The 18,876-nt window shown below is 35.6% G+C and overlaps 1 protein-coding gene across 1 annotated transcript in view; it reads left to right on the forward strand.

The window, feature by feature from the left end:
* Nucleotides 1-11,762, forward strand: part of LOC122908966 (CD2 associated protein) — a 143,230-nt gene extending 131,468 nt beyond the window's left edge. The window contains exons 15-18 of the mRNA XM_044252418.1: nucleotides 86-187; nucleotides 1,281-1,459; nucleotides 4,911-4,974; nucleotides 8,790-11,762. Of these exons, the coding sequence (XP_044108353.1) occupies nucleotides 86-187; nucleotides 1,281-1,459; nucleotides 4,911-4,974; nucleotides 8,790-8,831 (387 nt within the window). The 3' untranslated portion in view covers nucleotides 8,832-11,762. The remainder of the gene's footprint in view (nucleotides 1-85; nucleotides 188-1,280; nucleotides 1,460-4,910; nucleotides 4,975-8,789) is intronic.
* Nucleotides 11,763-18,876: the final 7,114 nt, after the last annotated feature.

The following is an 18,876-nucleotide window of genomic DNA, read 5'->3' on the forward strand; positions in this document are numbered from 1 at the left end:
AAAGTTACTTACTTTATTATCCAAATGTTCATTGCCTTTTCCTTCTTTGGTATTTTCTGTTTCTTGGTTTTAAAAAATCATTTAGCCAACTCAAAGCCCAGAAAAAATCTTGAAGTTACCAAAAGAAGAAGATGGTGCCAACTTAAAGCCGTCTGAATTTAAAAAGGATTCATGCTACTCTCCAAAGGTGAGGGGCATTGTGGCCTAAGATTTGTATAATTTGTAGGATTCTTTGTGAACACCAAAATAGTGGGATTTAAAATGTCTTCTAAAAACTGTCTTTTGCCAAGAAATTAAAAAAAAAAAAAATTTCCTGCCAAAAAATTGAGTTTCTAAGGTAACACTGTCCTCTGTAGGTTATTTTTTAAAAAGCTTATTTTAAATGAGTAGTATAAATGTTATACATTTCATATTTTTTAAGGCATAGATCTGTTTCATTTTCCCATTAAACATACACTCTTTAGGCCAGAAGCCATCATTACATTATTACATAAGCCAAAATTTACTTCTAACCTAGCTTGGTGTTCAGCATAGTAATAAGCACTAATATATACTGGAATGAATGGCAGTGTACATGGATTTTTCCATTTATTAGATGGTATTAAGACTCTTCTAAACTCTTGCTGTTTTTACTTAAGATAGTAGTATCCCAACTTACACACATCTTACGTTTAAGAAATTCATGTTTCCTCCTCAGATTCATTCCAAGGGCTTTTGGCTGTTCTTCCAGTTTAATCTTCCACTTAATCTGATTCTTCTCTCAGTTTGTCAGCAGTCGATTGAAATTTGATTTCCTGTTACTTTAGTGAAATAATAAAAAGGGCATCATGGGCCATGGATTCATGCCTCTTCAGTGGACTTACTCAATTCCTCATAATTACTTTTAAGTAAAACTCTTTGGAAATTTTAAGTAATGACTACTGTGGAGGATCAAAACACACCTTAATAATGCTTATATGTTCTTGCCTCTAGATGTTCCACTCGGCAGACCATTCATAAGATAGCTCTAACAGGTTTTTCTTCTCTTTTCCACTTTTTAAAAATTATTATTATTAGTCCTTTGACATTTCTCACATAAACTCCTAGTGATTGCAAGTTTATTATCTGGTTGTTTGCTTGTTTTACCAGTTGTGAATATCAAACTGCTTTTTGAATTTCCAAAGTTACCATATATCTTGAAGTATTATTTTAGTTATTTATCTCCTTGCTATAAAATTTTTTTGAACTTAGATATAATATAAATACAAATAAAATAAGAAAATTTTCTGTTATGTTTTCAGCCATCTCTGTACCTTTCAACACCCTCAAGTGCTAAACCAAATACAGCTGCTTTTTTAACTCCATTAGACATCAAAGCTAAAGTAGAATCAGATGATGGGAAAAAAAATCCCTTGGATGAACTTAGAGCTCAGATTATTGAATTACTCTGCATTGTAGAAGCGCTGAAAAAGGATCATGGGTAAGTAGCCCTTGCTTTAATCTCTGAAAGTTACTTAACACTGTAAAGAATTCTTTCAAATTCTATCAAGTAGAATTGAGTAGAATTCTATCAAGTAATCTGCCAAATTTCTTATATCAGCAGATATGTTTCCAAAGAAATTTTCTTTAATAGTGCTTCTGTCCTTTCTGCAAAAAACTTGAGTTAGAAAACTTGTTGTCATAGGCTTATTATGGGAAAGGTCTATATGTACCCATAATTCAAGGGTAGAAATATTCTCTGATCAAACACATGGGTTAATCAGTCTTAAAAATATTAGGAAAAGTTACATTGTATTTTTTTTTAAAGATTTTATTTTTATTTATTCGACAGAGAGAGATCACAAGTAGGCAGAGAGGCAGGCAGAGAGAGAGGAGGAAGCAGGCTCCCTGCTGAGCAGAGAGCCCCATGCGGGGCTCGATCCCAGGACCCTGGGATCATGACCTGAGCCGAAGGCAGCAGCTTAACCCACTGAGCCACCCAGGTGCCCTACATTGTATTTTGGATCTGGAGTGTATCTATATGTATATTCACTTTTCAGAGGGACTGAATCACTGTCTCCATTAGGGTTGAGATTGGTGTGTAAATAAAACCAAGGGGTTGGGAATAGGTGAATATCTAAAAAGTTTTAATTCTGAAACTTTCTGATAATACTGTATGGTGAGATCCTAAGTGAGAGTTAGGGACTTAGTGAAAACAAATGTAAAAGATCACCTACTATAGCTCCCCTCTCTTTTAACTGAAGAAGTAAAGGTTCAGAGAGGTAAAGCTGTTTACTTAAGATCATACAGTTCTTAAAAAGCAGAGCTAGAACTAAAAACATATTTTCTGTTGGTTTAGAGCTATTTTTCTAAAACTGTTATCATTTGAGCTTTAAAAGTTGTTAACATTAAAAAATAAATATAAAAATAAAACTTTCTAACATGTTAAACATAGTTCTATAAAGACCTAATAGATAAAATAGGTCCAAAGATCAGCTAATCTAACTGAGCAAAGGGTGAGGGTTCAGGTGCTCTTCCCCTGTAGCCTCTAAGATCTCTTGGGTTATGAGATCAAGCTCCATGCCTGGCTCCACACTCATTGGGGCATCTGCTTGAGATTCTTTCCCTCTAACCCTTCCCACCATGAGCATTTCTCTCTCTCTCTTAAAAAAAAAAAAAGATACTGTGATTAACAATTGATATATTTGTAGTTGCAGACCACTTTCACAGATGTCTCTTAGGTAGAACCAAAATATTTATTTTGAGTGACTACTACTCTCTCTCTCTCTCTCTATAGATATATATATATATATATATATATACACATTATAAACTGTAAGTTATTCATCTAGTAAGTATTTATTGAGCACTATTCATGTATGAATTAGAGAATGCTCCTAATTTGTTGATTTTGACAGTTTACATTTTTGATACCAAGTCTGCTATTATTAATGAACTGATAATTACATTTACAAATTGACTATAAGTGTTCTTAATGTAGCTGTAGGATGAATAAAATATTTGTGATTTATGTATACATATCAGATATTTTAGAAGTCTTTGAAAAGGTGTTTTCAAAGTCTTATTTCCTCTGGGAAAATGAAATGGATGGCAGACTTTTTAATCTGAAAAATAAGAGCATCACAGGAGAATGAATAAACATACACTGGTGTGTTAATACAATGAAATGCCATATAGTGTACAGCAATAAAAAATGGATTGTGGCTACATGTGTCAACATGAATCCATCTGAAAAAGTGTTGAGGGTGGGGAAAACAAGTTGGAGACATGCATACAGTATTATTTCATTTACATGAAGTTTGAAAAGCATATAAAATCAAACAGTGTGTCGTTTCAAGATACATTTGTATATGTGGTAAGTAAAGAAAAGGAAGACTTTTCCTGTAAAGGAGAGGAGGAAAGTAGGATTGCAGGTCATTCTGGGTATCAGAGGTACTGGTAATAAGAATTTATTTCTTGAGCGGACTTGGAATTAGGTCTTTTAATAATTTTATCGCTATAGCTTACGAATACATAGTCTTTATGCATTATTAGAATCTAAAATATTTGGAACAAATTAAAAAATTAAAGGATTAAAAAAATCGAAAGATATTAACATGGAATGATTGACAGAGAAATATATTAGTCTCTTTAGTTGAGAAGTTACAGAACAAGATAATATAGTTTGCTCTGTTTTTGTAAAAAGAAAACAATTACATAAAAATTTTATATTCACAAATGTGTTTTTAAAAATAATGAAAATGTGATAATAGGATAAATATTTTAGGAATAGATCCTTATTTAGGTATAATTTAAATGTATAATAAACTCAAAATAATAGAATAATTAGAAAAAGAAAGCATTCATTTAGTAGTAATATTTTAGAAATACAAAGTTAATATTTTAGCAAATTTTCTATTATATACCAAAATAAGCTCTAGATAAATTTGAGTTAAATATTTAAATTATAATTTAAGTTGAAATAGTAGGACATTTATTCTTAATATAGTTTTATAATCATTAAAACCATAGAAGAAACTAGTTTTGAAACTACAGAATTTAAAAGTTCCTTTCTTTCTCATATAGTCTTTCTTCCTGAGCATTTTCATGCATTTTTCAATCGAATACTTCTATAACACTTTTGAAGAGAATTTTCCTAGCATTTGTCCAAAAGCTGTGAAAATGTCCCTACTCTTTGATTTAGAAATTTGATATACTGAATATTCATGATGTTAAATAAAATTTCTATTCTTTCCACTCCCCCATCCCAAAAGCAACTAACCAAAAAAACCTGGATATTTGAGTGTCAAGCAACAATTATCAGAAATATGATAACTTTAGCAACATGGAAATATTTTAAAACACTTTGTGAAATACATACTTACAGCTGTGGAGAGATGACTATATAAAAAAGATAGATGGGAACACAGAGAAGTGAAAACATGAGTTAAAGAGGAAGGATTATTGGCTAGAGTTTTTTGTTATTGGTTTGGTAATTTTAATGTAATGTTTAATTTTTAAAAATAGAGAAAGAGAAATGTAAAGTCCAGGTAATCCTGTTAAATAATTTGCATTGTACTGTGACATGTTTTGACATTACCAAATTGTTTGGGCTTTCGAGTGTCCAGCCTGGAAAAAGCATGATAACTGAATATGGAAAATTGCTTCTAAAGGACCATTATTATTTCTTTATTTTATCATGAGCTGCGCTCCCTATTCACTTAAAAACTTATTTATCACAGATGGGTTTGCCGTGGTATTGCTGAGTTTTCTTTTAACTGTTGTATTGAACCATTCCATTAGTGAATTTGAAATTTTTATTGATCAGTATGGCTGTTTTCTTTAAAAAGGTTTTCCCATGTTTTGGTATGTCAGGTAAGAGATCCTGTTAACATTAGTCAAATATATTGTTTAAATGAAAGACTTAACAGTAATAAATAGTTTGTTTTTAGGAAAGAACTGGAAAAACTACGAAAGGATTTGGAAGAGGAGAAGGCAATGAGAAGTAATCTAGAGGTAAATCATTTCTCCTAACATTGAGATTGTAGTCAGCTTAAACTAGATGTGTTTTTCCATCTCTTCTAGGTGATAGGGTTCACTACAGTTATGCTGTCCTACTTAAGTTGGACACTCCCTGCTGCTTGATAGCCATTTAATTAATCTCTAGTTGACTCCCTATCACATTCCATTCATTCGTGAAGCAAATATTTTTGAGCGCTAGCTCTCTAAGGCAGTGTAGGAGAGGCATAAGGTATACATTCATAAGAGTGTGTAGTTCTAAGTCTTTTGCACTCTTGCTTTTTTGAACTATTTCTCTTTTTTTTCCACAGTTAAACTTTTTTTCAATTCATTTTTCTTGGCCTGGAGGCAAGGGTGGTGGTGGTGAAGGTGGTAATCGGATGGCTGTAGATTTGTTGACTTGATGTCTCACTGAGCGTTTACTTCTTAACTATAATGTCATCATCTTCACTCTTTTCTGAGGTCTGAAAATTTTACTTATTTTATCTTCCATTTTTCCATCTTTTCCATTTGCACATACTTTGGTCTTTGTTTGTATTCTTGTTTTCTGCATATTTCAGGAAAAGTATTTTCTGCCTTTTTTCAGAGGCTCTGCCCATTCTGTACTTAAGTATTTCATATGCCTCCCTATTTATACCTGGCCTTATTGCTTACCCTATTTCTCTTGTTAGCATTGTGAAACAGAAAGAACATGGGACTTCCAAAAAAAAACTCCAGCCCCTCTTCTGACTTATACTGTGTGTCAGTTAGGCTTGGCACCTCCTGTACATTATCTCAGGGGACACACATAACAACTGGTAAGGATTATTGTTCCTATTTTAAGGGTGAGGAAACTAGGGTTTAGAGTGATTAAATCAGCAGTTAGGCTGAAATTTTTAACAAACAGTCAGACTTCAGAACTTTGCTCTCAGGGATCAAGTGACACTGTTTGAACTTGAGGAAGTCACTTAATCGCCTTTTAGCTTTAGTTATTGAGATAATGTATCTGAAGGTCTTTGGTAAATTATCAGAACCGCGTTCTTACTCTTACATCTGATGTATCCCTTTTATTTGTACTTTCCTTTTTTTCATGAAAATATTCAATATTTCCACTTTTTTAAAAAAACCAAAGCTCCCTTGCAGGTCCAGCTGCCTTGAGTTTCATTTACTGCAAAATAAACAACTAAAAAAAAAAAAGTACATCTGTGGTCTCTAATTCTTCACTTCTAATTCAGTCATTAACAACTCTTACATTTTAGGTTTACTGAATGCAACTCCAGTGTCTTTCCAGTTTCTACAGCATTTCACATTTTTAAAAACTATTGCCACTTTTTCTGTCCTGATTTATGTGATCCGGCATTCTTTTGTTTCAGTTCACTTCTCAGTCTCCTCTTCCTTTCTCTAAGTAAAATGTTCCTTCAGAACTGCCTTGGCCCTGCTCTCTTTTCCTGCCTGTGCCCTCAAGCATCATGATTAGCTCCTGTGCCTCTCCCATCTGAATCTGATTCCTTTTTCCAGCTTCTGTCCTATTTCCAGCTGCTTGTCTTTCTGGATGTCTTTCCACTGTGATCTTAGAATTAGCATGTCCTCTTTTATGTTTATCATTTTCCTTTCCTGATTTTCTGACTATCTTTTTCTGTTGATCATTCCATTGCCTTTCAAGTCTTACAGACATGGTGCTTCCATTCTAGTTCTATTCACATTCAGACCTGTTAGCTTTACTCCATCACTTATATCTATTTGTTCTTAGTATTTTTGTCCTCTTCCCATGCTCTTTATCTTCTGTTTAGCTGTTTAAGTTTCTCTCATTTTTATCTCAAATTAATCTTTCTTTACTTAGTTCTTTTAGGAACTTTCTGTTACTTGCTGAGTAAGGTTCAGACTTCTCAACTTAGCATGTGAGGTCTTTGATATCTTAGTCCTAGTTTGTCTTTTCTTTTCTTGCTTGCTGATCCTCAGTTGTCCCTCACAGTTAATTCATCTGAAATTTGCTCTTACTGTATTGCCTTGGATTTTCCTTTTATTTCATCTTCTCATGCATAAGTTCTACAGAATCTCAGAGTTTACCTCCAGCAGTCACCCTCATTAAGTTAGTACCCATCTTTCTCTGATTTAAAAGTAATTTTGTCTTCTTCCAAATTCATGTCCTTTATTTTGAAAAGCATAAATAAGTAATAATTTTCTGTCTTATCACTGTGACATTATGGACTTATTTTTCCCATCTTCTAGATTATAAGACTATTTGAGCGTGTCTGTCTGTTCTTTGTCCATAACTCTGAGCAAAATGCCATATACATATTAGATAGCTAATAAATTTTTATCAAATCAAAGAATACATATTAAAAATGTCTTAAATTCCCAATATGTAACACAGTAGAAATTCAGAAATTAAAAATAAGTTTCTTGATTTTTATTCCTTATATTGTATATGTACACATAGTCATATATGAAAATTAGATGATATAAGCATAAGGAACTAATACAGGGTTAAATTTCTATATATGATTTAATTTATCATAAAAATCATGGCAAGGCAAAGGAATTATTTCATTTTTGAGGAATTTCATTTGATTCAGTTTTTTTTTTTTTAGCAAAATCAGCTGTTTCTTAGCCTCGTGCTGATTTGTATTACAGGTTTTTTTTTTGGTTTTTTTTTTTTTTTTGCCTAATGGGGAAAGTTTGACCCTTTTATTTATAAAAGCACACTTAATAAGACAGAGTTTTAAGATCATATATTGAAAGGAGAAATTAGATTTCCCTGAAGATTAAAAGTAGTACTTTGACCATACAGTATTAAATTATATTGAGGAATGATAAAAGGACTAAAGATGAACATGAACATAAAAGTGCTAGAAGAGAAACTAAATCTATGTGACCGCAGTATGTAAGGAGTATTACTGATTGAGTGCAGGGTTATTCTCCCTCTTCCTTCTTTCACCAGTGTTTCCCCCACCCTCATTTTCTTGGCATCCTTGCTCATTAAAATTGGTGTAGTTGGTTCATGTATCTTTGGAATGGAGAGGATGATAACACTATTCCGAAGATTGAAGTTACTTTGTCTCAATCCAGGCTAATGACAAGACTTTTTCCAAACCAGTGCTGTTAGATCCTAGAATTAACAAACCATACTTGAATGGTTAGTTAATGGAGATGATGAACATACTGAATTTCTAGGAATTCAGTAATTCCTTAGGAATTAGAATTCTAATTCCTAATTCTCTTAAGTTTCTTACATTGTGAATTTCTGTTAAGTGAAGGATGTCTTCTGCCTAAAGGTGGAAATATTTCCAACAAATTGACTGAATCTTAGATATATTCCTGGGTTTTAAAAAGAATTTAATCTAGAATGTATTGCTTACAGATGAAAATGAGACCAAGTGAGGTTAAGGGATTGCCAATTTCACATATGTAGTAAGTGAAAAACATAGGACTAAATTGGTCCTTTATTATTACTATTTTTCAGTTCTTTACTGCCCACATCTTTCTTTAAATACAGGTACTTGTACATTTCTTAATTTGGTTTTAAGGATTCTCTTGTTCTTTGGAGGGTGGATTTTCTTACAGTATTTTTTCACATACTCCCATTAATTAATATTGTTCCAGCTGAACTGTAGTTGCTGTTTGTGGTTGTCTTCTGCCATTTAGGAACTTGCACTGTGATGTGTTCTTCTGTTAAATTTCTACATTGATCACAACATTGGAAATTGGATTTTAAAATGGAAATCAAAATCTGGAGTCTTCAAAGTATGATTGGATCTTAATGACATAGGATAAAATAAAGAAATTTGACTAAAGATATTTTGTTTATTGTCCACTTATGTTTTATATCTTAGGTGGAAATAGAGAAGCTGAAAAAAGCAGTCCTGTCTTCTTGAAATGGCATGGCCCTGTGTTCTTAAGGTTCCAGGGATTCAGAAGCAACACTATGAACTTCAACTGACTTGTTACTTAAAAATAACAAATGCTGTTGTCATGATAAAGAAATATGAGTATTTGAACTATAATCTATAAAAAAGTAGGGAGAGGGTAGTTTTTTTTATATATATTTTGTTTTGCCAATATGAAAAAAAAAAAGAGGCCTTATTTCTTAAGTGCTGGAATTGCAAACTTTTTTTTTTAGTTTGCTTGAAAATACTACTGAATCTGTATAAAAAGGAAAGAAAGTTCACAATAGTTTTTTTTTTTTTACTGAAACTTGTATTATTTTTAAAGAGATCTATACTATAAATATGGTGATATCTTTACAAATAATCTGTAAAATATACTATTTGAGAGGGACAAATTAGCTTTATAGTAACTATAGCCACTACTTTGCCCATAATACATAAGGGAGATAAACTTTGTATATAAATATATTTTTTACTTTTAGCTTCTTACCCAGGATTACACTGTTGTGCCTGTTTGTTTGCAGTGCTGTTTATACTGTGGGTGATGAAATAGGAGTTTCCTAGCTATAAACCAGATTATTCACCCAAGCATATAGTAATAACTAATGAAACAATCAAAATAACTTTTAGAATATTTTATATTGCTTGCACTGTAGAGTTCATAAAAGGAATTTAGTTAAAATGTATTGGATTGTTAACTGTATTTGGGGAAAATATGAGCTATATTTTAAATCCATTAGGTTGAGGAACTAAAAATGTCAATTTAACCCTTAACTTGTGCCTAGAAACTACAGCACATACAATATGCAAACACCAGCCTTATTGCTCTATTTTTCTGCTTATTTTACAGGCTCAGATATTACTCATTTTGTGATTTTGTGATTGAGTTCTTCATGTTCCTTCCTCTGATTTTTAATAATGGTAAAATGAGGAGAAATTCAGTGTGAGGTTTCATACTTTGACAGATTATCATTATGTAAATACTCAGGTTTTACAATATGTAATTGACCTAAAAGACCCTAACTGGTGGAGATGTTTCAAACTGTCATTTAGGTACTAGAGTGTTAGTATATCATAAAACATAACAGTACAGCTTACTTAAAACCAAATATAATTGACCATATTCAAAATGCATTTTCACAGGATAGATGAACTAGTAGTTTGTTCAGAGTCCGTTTTGAACAGTTGAATGTCTTAAAATGTATCTATAGATAACATGTCTTAAAATATGTGGGTTTATATTAAAAATAGAAGAACTGAATTTTCATTTGTAAAAAAAATTAGATTTTAAGCTTTATTAGAACAGACTTTCAGATTTTGAGTACCACCTATCATGTGTCCGTTTTGTGTTATTTTAAATAACCAAACCAATATTTTTTCTTTAATATATACTGAAATCTTGTTTTAATGAAATTTTGCCATCTTGTCTCACATATAAGAGAATTGAAGTAAAAAATAATAGAAATTCCAGGAATTACTTAATGTTAAATTCACAACTTACATTAATGCTTTTGGGGAAACTAGATTGTTGTGCATTGAGTATGTACATTTTAACTCTTTAAAGCCCTTGGGCTTTTCTGATGAGGTCACTACTGAATGAAATTGTTTACTCCTAATGTTTTTAAAAGACTTGTCGAATGAGTTCCTTCTTGCTTAAAAAAAAAAAAAAAAAAAAAATATTAGATTTTATTTTCTTTTAATGAAAGTCCTTAGATAAAAATGAAAACATTGTATCCTTGAAATCATTCTCCAGCTTTCTGACTGGAACAACTATTAAGTGACCCCTCTTCACCCTGATAATGGGGTGAGGGAAGTTTCCAGCAGATTTCAGACTGTTCTTGAAGTTTTTCTTGGTCATTTTCTCATTAGTGCATAAAATGAAGGTGGTCATGAATGCTGACACACATTTAAAGTATCTGCTTTGTATACACCTCAGCCAGAATAGAAATTAAAGTACTGTGTTTCTATTAGAAAATTAAAGTATTGTGGCTCTATTTTTCTGCCCTTGATCAAAAAGTAGAGTTCCTAAAGCCAAACTCAAAGGGAAAAAAAAATGATTACTTCATTCTAGCAATTTACCAGTATTTGCTCTTGATATGGGAATTTTATTTTTATTCATGAAATTCATATCACAAAATGGTATATAATGATAATAGTCTTTATTTGGGGAGAAATCATTGTTTTTTTCTATGCGTGAGTATAAATGGCAGACTAGAGAGGAACAGCATGGAATCTGTCATTGCCAAATTATTAGTGAATGTATTTTTCAAGTTTGCTATTCTTTGAAACACATATTACTAGTTTTCCTACTTGTATTTCAATATGGGAAGTATTGTGTGTGTGTGTGCTTGTGTGTGACCACTAAGCTTTAATGGTTGGTCTTACTATAAAGCTGTTACCTCTTTACAAAATCTAAGTCTGAAGATAGGAAGAGAATAGGGGGTTCTCTTTTTTATGCTTTACTGTGATCACAGGAAAAAACAAATAAAAACCCAAGTGCTCTCTTGAGTTGTTGGTAAACATTTTATGCTTGCATTTAAACTTGAAATGTATGAATAGAATAAGACAATCAGTTAAATCAGAAATGAGAAGCGTTAAAAATTTAATGGCCTTGTTTTGCTGTAGCAATAAAATGACCAAGTGCAATGACTTGATTTAATAAAATCATCTTTTAAAAGTTGCTGCTATGAATATTTTTAGCCATAAAATTCTACCCCTGTTTTCGCCTGACTTGCCTTCAGTAACTATTATGTAATGCAGTTGGTGTTGTGGTATTCTAACATTCCAAAAAGAGGAAAATTAATAATAATATATATGTGGGGAAACTCAAAATAGTATACTTCACTGACTTGTTTACAGGTGCTGTAAAAAAGCATGCTTCTCCCTCAAAAAGAAAAACAATAAAGAATAGTATTGCCAGTTTTGTTGGTCTTTATTAGTTATTTTTCATTAACATCAGCATATATTTGTTGCAAAGTATGATGAAAATTCAATTACGTGGAGTTTTCCAAATAAGGGAAACAATGTAAATAGTAAAATGAAAGCCATTAAAAGTTCTAGATCCATGTGACTTTTACTGAACCTTTGTGAGTCTGTTTTTCCCCTGGAACTATGACATGATCATTTCTGCCTCACAGGTTTATTGGGATAATTTGAAATGATTTATACGAAGTATGTTACAGAGGCACAGAGTGGATTTTTTTTTTTTTTTTAATTGGAAGCTTCTGTTCTACTCCACCACCATGTAAACTAGATGGATAAGATTAAAAGAAGGGCACAGTACTTCTCCCTCTGTTTTTGAATACGCCATCTCTTTCTTTTGGGGAAGATAATGCCTTACGTTTGCATTATATTCAAATAGAACTGCTACCATCTTAAAGATTCTGCCTCCGTGACTACCGGAGAGTACTTTGCCCAAATTGAGTTCCTGACTTAGAGACTGAGATTTTAAAAATTTGAAAGAAAAAAAGAAATTTTTTTTTGAAACAGAAAGCACTGGTCTCAGCATGGTAGTGCTTTCAGTTATTAGTCTGTCATCTGGAAAAACCTGTGATTGGGAAGAACAGATCTCTAAATAGAGCATTAAGAAACGGAAACAATCCAGAAGGGTTTAAAACAGATAACAGTCATTCCTAAATCACAGCTATCCATCCACTGCTTGGTTTCTTAAGCATAAACTTGCTCTTAAATTTTTTGGGTTTCTGATGTCACAACTGGAAGTCCTGGTAAAATCAAAAAACCAGAGTCCAGAAGACATCAAGTCCCATGTAGTCTAGATGAAAATGCCCACATACCACAACTGTAGCCTTTTTAGAAATCCACCGGAAGATTTGAATTATAGAAAAGGATTAAGACACCAGTATGAAGTAATATAGAAAAAAAAATGTGGCAAGTCATTTAAGTTACAAATGTAGTTTGAAAATTTCTACATGCTTCTTACTGCACTTGATAAACACCAGGCATAAATTAAGCCTTCCAGGCACAGGATGGTGAAGTTTTGGATTACAGAATTTTATTTTTTATTATTACTGATGTGGGAAATAAAGGCAGAAGGAAATAATAGATAAAATTAAATGTCCTTACAGCCTGCAGCCCACTGACAAATCCTTGAGGTGGTCAGAGTGTAATGTTCATCCAGGAAGCTCCTGACTGACCTAATGTTAATGCTTTGCTAGAGGGAAAAACAGCCTTGGTTTGAAGGCTTGACAAACTGCAAGGCCCTCAGTATCCTGTGAGTCGTCTTTAGCATGTGAAAATCTTTCTGAAATCTCCCTTGTCTTTTCTTCCCCCACCGCAAAGCATAGAAAATCAGCTGCTCCTCACAGTCCCAGGGCAGCAGCTCTTTCTTGTCCCTGTGCTTTAGTAAAACCCTTTTTGTACCCAACACAGCTTTCACGAAGATACTTTCTTGGTGTTTGACTACAGAACCTCACCAGCATTCCAAAACTATGTCATTGTTTTTTGGATTGTAGAATTTTGGCATTTGAAGGGACATTGAAGAGGTTGAACAATCCAATCTCTGTGCAGATGGTTTTATATGAAAATAGAATTTGCAGGTTTAGTTTTATTCTAGGAAATAAAAGCAGATAGCACTTTAACTCAAATGAATCTATTCAGCTTTATTACTTGCCAGTTAAGATTTAGAGAGTAGACTGGGCCTTGGTGTTAAAATTTGTTTCTGACTACTAAACATTATTGCTTTCATTTTGCCACTGAGACTTTTGTTGTGAATATGCTTGTATATAAGGAAAATAAATTTAGAAATAGGTATCAGTATTTTTTGTATAGCGCCAATAATCTTTTCTATCACAGAAGGTGTTGTGGTTTTCATTTTGCAGCTATTGGGTGGTATTCTTCTCCTGTTGGGTTGCAAGTGTTTTTTATTAGCTGCATTTCAGTTCCTAAAAAATTGTGTGAATAAAGTTATTAAAAGTAAAACTCATTTTTAAAAAGTGTACTGAGTAACTTAATCCTTCAGTGAAGAAAATTACTTCCTTTAACATTTCATTATTTCTCAAACAGTAATTGAACGGAATGCAAATACAATCCGATATGACAGAGCAATGACATTTTTACTTCTCATCTCCCTTGAAACGGACTAAAAACAAATAGGATGAAAAATAGATTTAAGAGATTAAGGAAGAGATGTAAAATGAAAGCATCACTCTGCAATAAGGAAACAACCACAATTTATAATAAAAATAAATAAATAACCTCCCAAATGTTTTGAGGTTTGGAACAAAATGAGGGATAGCCTGAAGACCGACAGGAGCCTCCCTAGACCCTTGTCAAATGTAGATTCCTCTGAAATGTTTATCTGATCACCTTGGGCCCAAATCCTGTACAGCAGAATGGCAGGGGACGTGGAACTGAAAGAGAAGCCACACTAACTGTAACTATTAATTTGAAGGCTGAAAACCAAGGGGAGGGAGACCTGCTCTTAGGACAGAAAACAGCTCTGATGAGAGGGTGTTTAGGTAACAGATGGAATTAAAGCTGCAGTTCCCTCCCTCTGCTCCTCCCCAGCTAGTCAGCAAGTAACTGACAGCGTTCAAAGGTGAGTAATCAGACACAGGACACACAAGGACCTTTTAAGATGGTTTGTGCTATATTAAGATGCGTAAAACATACTAAAACAAAGGCTCGATCCTGCAAATAGAAGCCTCTGCCACCCAGGCGCCCCTACGTGGTCAGTTTAATTACCCTAAGGATAACAGGAAATGTATCTTTACTCAAAATAGACGTCAATGTCAAATACTGAGCTAATGTTTGCATTGTGCTTACCATGTTCCAAGCACTCTTGCAAGTAACATTTGTCTGTCTGTCATCTACCCTGTATCTCAGAAATTTTATTTAATAGGCACTATTGTTATCCTGCACAGATGAAGAAACAGGCTTGAGAGGTTAAGCAACTTGACCAAAGCTTCTGGGCTAGAAGAGATGTAGCTAAACCCAGACATGTTTTGAAGTCTGTGTTCTTGACGGTATGCTAGCCCTACATAGATAATATACAGGAAAGAAGGAGCCTGAATTGGGGAATTATTCTGTTCGTCCAGTCTTTGTAATCCTTTATATTACCAAATTTTTTCATCAGTGCAGGAGTTAGACTAGATAATTTACAAAGTTCATTTTCATGGACTCCCATAGTCTGTTTAGATTTCTTTGTGTGATGTGGTCACACATAAAATTTTAAGGAACATTCTCTGTTTCTTAGTGTACATCTTTGCAAACATAAGTGGATTTCATGCCTTTTTTCAGGCAAGGAGGGAGAGAAAAGCCTTGCTTGGCGCCCACAAAGAAATGACCACTAGATGGCAGTCAAAGCTCAGCTGCTTCTGCGTAAACCACAAAGACTTGTAGAAGGGGCAAATAAAATCCTTGGGCTCTGGCCCTTTGAATTCACACAGAAGTGGGATACAAGCACCACCCTTTCCTAGCCCAGCCATTTCTGCTGAATTCCACATTATAGAATGAAAAGAACTGAGGCCTTGGAATCCGAGAGCTCGGTCTTTGAAAACTGGCTCTAAAAAATTAGTAGCTGTGTGAATATGCAAATCATTCAACTTGTCTCTTCCCTGATATCTGAGGAGATTTTTTTTTTTAATTACGCCTATAGCTTAAAGCCTTTCCCTCTTCTCATACTCAGAGAGAGAAAGGAGGGCCCTGAGCACTTTGTATTTATTTTTTCCCTGAGCATCCCTGAGCAAATGATCATGTCACAACCAAAACCATCTTTCACAGCAACCAAACCATCCTTCTCCTTGTAGAGACCATGAAGAAGGCTCCTCTGAACCCCGGGTTGCTGTAGGGGTTCTTCAGCTCTTCTAACACGTATCTGCAGTTGTCTGTCCTTGCTTTTCTGGGAGCTGCTTGTTTCTCCATTTTGTCCTGCGGTGAATTCTGTATCAACCAGGCCAAAGAGAACAAATCTCCATGGGCACTGAAGAAAAACTCACAAAATCGTGAGCTTGTGCTCTGGGCTGCTTATGGAGCTTCTGATAAAGCATCTCTTATTTTGTCACCTCTGCCTTCTCCCCAGGGGCCTAGTGTACTTGCCCCAGAGTTGGAGTCTGGCATGACAGCCCAGAGCAGGCAGTCGCTGGAGAGTCCATGGTGCTATGACTATACCTGAAAAAGCAAATCTATTTTCAGTTCAAACTAAGCCTAAAATGACTTTCTCTCCAAAGAGAAAAAGGAATTAAAGTATCTGTATCGTGGTGATGACAGGACTACAGGGTCGCAGAAGCAGGGAAGAATAGTATTGCAGGGAGGGCAGGGTCATCAGAGTGTGTAGAGGTGGTACCCATGGTGTGGAAGGATGGAGTGAGCTATCAGACAGCTCTTTCCATAACTGGCAGACCGCAGTCAGCCATCTGTAGGGCACTTCAGGGAGGAGAACGATTCCCTGAGTATCAGTAGATAAGTGCTCAAGACTTAGTTATTTTGAGCAAGTGACAGAACTAGAGGTTATTTATGATTCTTCATAGTGATAGAGGTCCTGGAGTGTGACAAAAGCAACGTGGCACATGAAAGTGTTCAGATGTAGAAGGAACCATTTCCTTAATCTGACGACGTATATCTCCTATCCCACAGTGGCAGCTAAGGAAATGAAGAATGAAAGAAAATAATGTATATATTAGGGGTGCCTGGGTGCTTCTTCCTCTGTCTCTGCCCCTACCCCCAAACTTGTGCTCTCTCTCTCTCTCCCCTAAATAAATAAATAAATAATCATTCAAGACTTAATACACAGGGGGCACCTGGGTGGCTCAGTGGGCTAAACCTCTGCCTTCAGCTCGGGTCATGATCCCAGGTTCCTGGGATCAAGCCCCACATTGGGCTTTTTGCTCAGCAGGGAGCCTGCTTCCTCCTCCCTCTCTGCCTGCTTCTCTGTGATCTCCGTCTGTCAAATAAATAAAATCTTTAAAAAAGATAATGTATATTTTAGTCCATTGCATATGTCAATATATGTGCAATGTAAAAATGCTTTGTGCTTACTTGATTCTATCTTGATCTAAAGCCCTTATTCCCACTGATGGCAGGAAAAAAAAGACAAAATTTATCATTCAAAGGCAACAATTTTAGATGGCTTGCATTATATGTATATAAAGTAGCAATTAAAGTTCTTCTCAAGTTGTTTCCTCCACTCAAAGTTCTTTGTTCTTAGTGTGGTATCTGTGTGCAGGGAAATTAGATGCATCTTGGTAGTAGGAGGAGGTGAGACTTCAGGTCAGCCCACTGTCCTTTGAGTCTTCATTGGTCCCCACGGCAATATCTTCGTGGATCCCATGTCCACTGAGGTGCTGTTCATCCTGACGAGATTCTCCTGGCATCACATTGATAGCACACTTGGTTCCTCCCCAAATGTCCAAGAACAGGTCTGATTGCAGCACTGCCTCATCTCATGCTGATTTTTCCAACAGTTCTTGAAGCTTCCCCCAACTAAGGCATCCATAGATTTCTGGGTAAAGTTATGCCCAGGCAGGGGAAGAGAGAGGTTCTCGACGCTGAGCTCACTACACGCTTATTTCCTTTGCTTTTACCATTTATTGTCTTGGTTCAACATTAAGCCAGGCCGGGAACCCCATTGAGACCCCTCGGGTTAGTTTGAAATACCCTATGACCTGTGGGGGGAAACGGGGCTTCCATCCTTCATTCTTGGGTCTCAAGTGTAGCTGTGTACTCCTGAGCCCCTTGCTTCCCTCTGCCCTTTGCTTCCCAGGCAAGTATAGATTTAAGAAGGTACTTGTATCTCATGTCTTGCCTTGCTCTCGCCCTCTCTTGGGCCCCTCCTGTCCCAGAAGGAGAATGGCTCTGTATTCCTTTCCCATTGCTTCTGTGATCACCACAAACTAGCGACATAAGAACAAAGTATTTTACACGCTGGAGATCAGAAGTCTTACTGTATTAAATCAAGTTGTCAGCAGGGCCAAGTTCATTTTTGGAGATTCTGGGGGAGCATTTTTTTCCTTGCTTTTCTACAGTTTCTACAGCCTGCCTGTGCTTCTTGACTCCCTTTCTCTGTCTTCAAAGCCAGCAGTGTTGGGGTCAGTCCTCCCATTGGCTCCCCCCACCCTCGTGTGCAGTCAGTCGCATCTGTCTGTGACCCCGACGTCTCCATCTCCTCCCACTTTGAAGAGCCCTTGGGATGCCACTGCGCTCATCCTGAGAATCCTGGCTAACCTCCCCGTCTCAAGGTTCTAACTTACCACATCGGCAAAATCCTGTTTGCCACCTCTGGGAATATATCCACAGGCTCCAGGGATGAGGACATCTACATGGACATCCCCGATGTGGGGAAGAAAGATAATTGTGCGTCCTACGACAGGCTCTCTGCTTCCTGTCGGAATGAAATGTTCCTATACCCCAGCCTCCTTACCTCCTGTTTGGCGTAATGTCGGCAAGGCCTCAGGGGAGCAATTCAGTTCACAAGTGAGAGAAAGTGCGTTTTTAGGGGGTGTATTTTAAAAAGTCATCCCCAGTTTGAGCAGTGATGTATTCACGGAATTCTGTCAGAGTTGAGACTTCAGTATGCCCTACAATTCCTCTGTCATCTGCATAATCCTCTGAGGTTTTAAAAAAAAAAAAAAAAAAGGACAGAACAAAGTACGCTTAGCATATTATTTCATGTATAATAAATAGCTGGCCTGGCCAACTGGACACTACCTTTCTAGAGACTTCCAGGAGTCCCCCAGTAGAACCTCAGGACTGGAGTGCCCCAAACGGGAAGTTCGAGATAAGAGAAAATTTTCAGTGTTATCACTTTCAAAACTGTTTTGTTGTTTTTGCATTTTCTTTCAGACACTTTTTATTCTTTTTTTAACTTTATTATATGGTGTTTCCGCCGCTGGTACTGCAGGTAAATGGGGGGCGGCCTGCAGATGGAGAGGCAGAGGCCCCGGGGCTGGCAGGGGCGCGTTTGCACTCCTGCACTGCAGGCTGCCTGGGAGTCACGGGCTCAGCGTGGGCCTTGGATTGCTTCCCACGGAACTACGGAACTACGTCTTTCTAGGCACTTCTCCCTCCTGCCCCTTCC

The sequence above is a fragment of the Neovison vison genome, chromosome 1 (genome assembly GCF_020171115.1).
Source record: "Neovison vison isolate M4711 chromosome 1, ASM_NN_V1, whole genome shotgun sequence".
NCBI lineage: Eukaryota > Metazoa > Chordata > Mammalia > Carnivora > Mustelidae > Neogale > Neogale vison.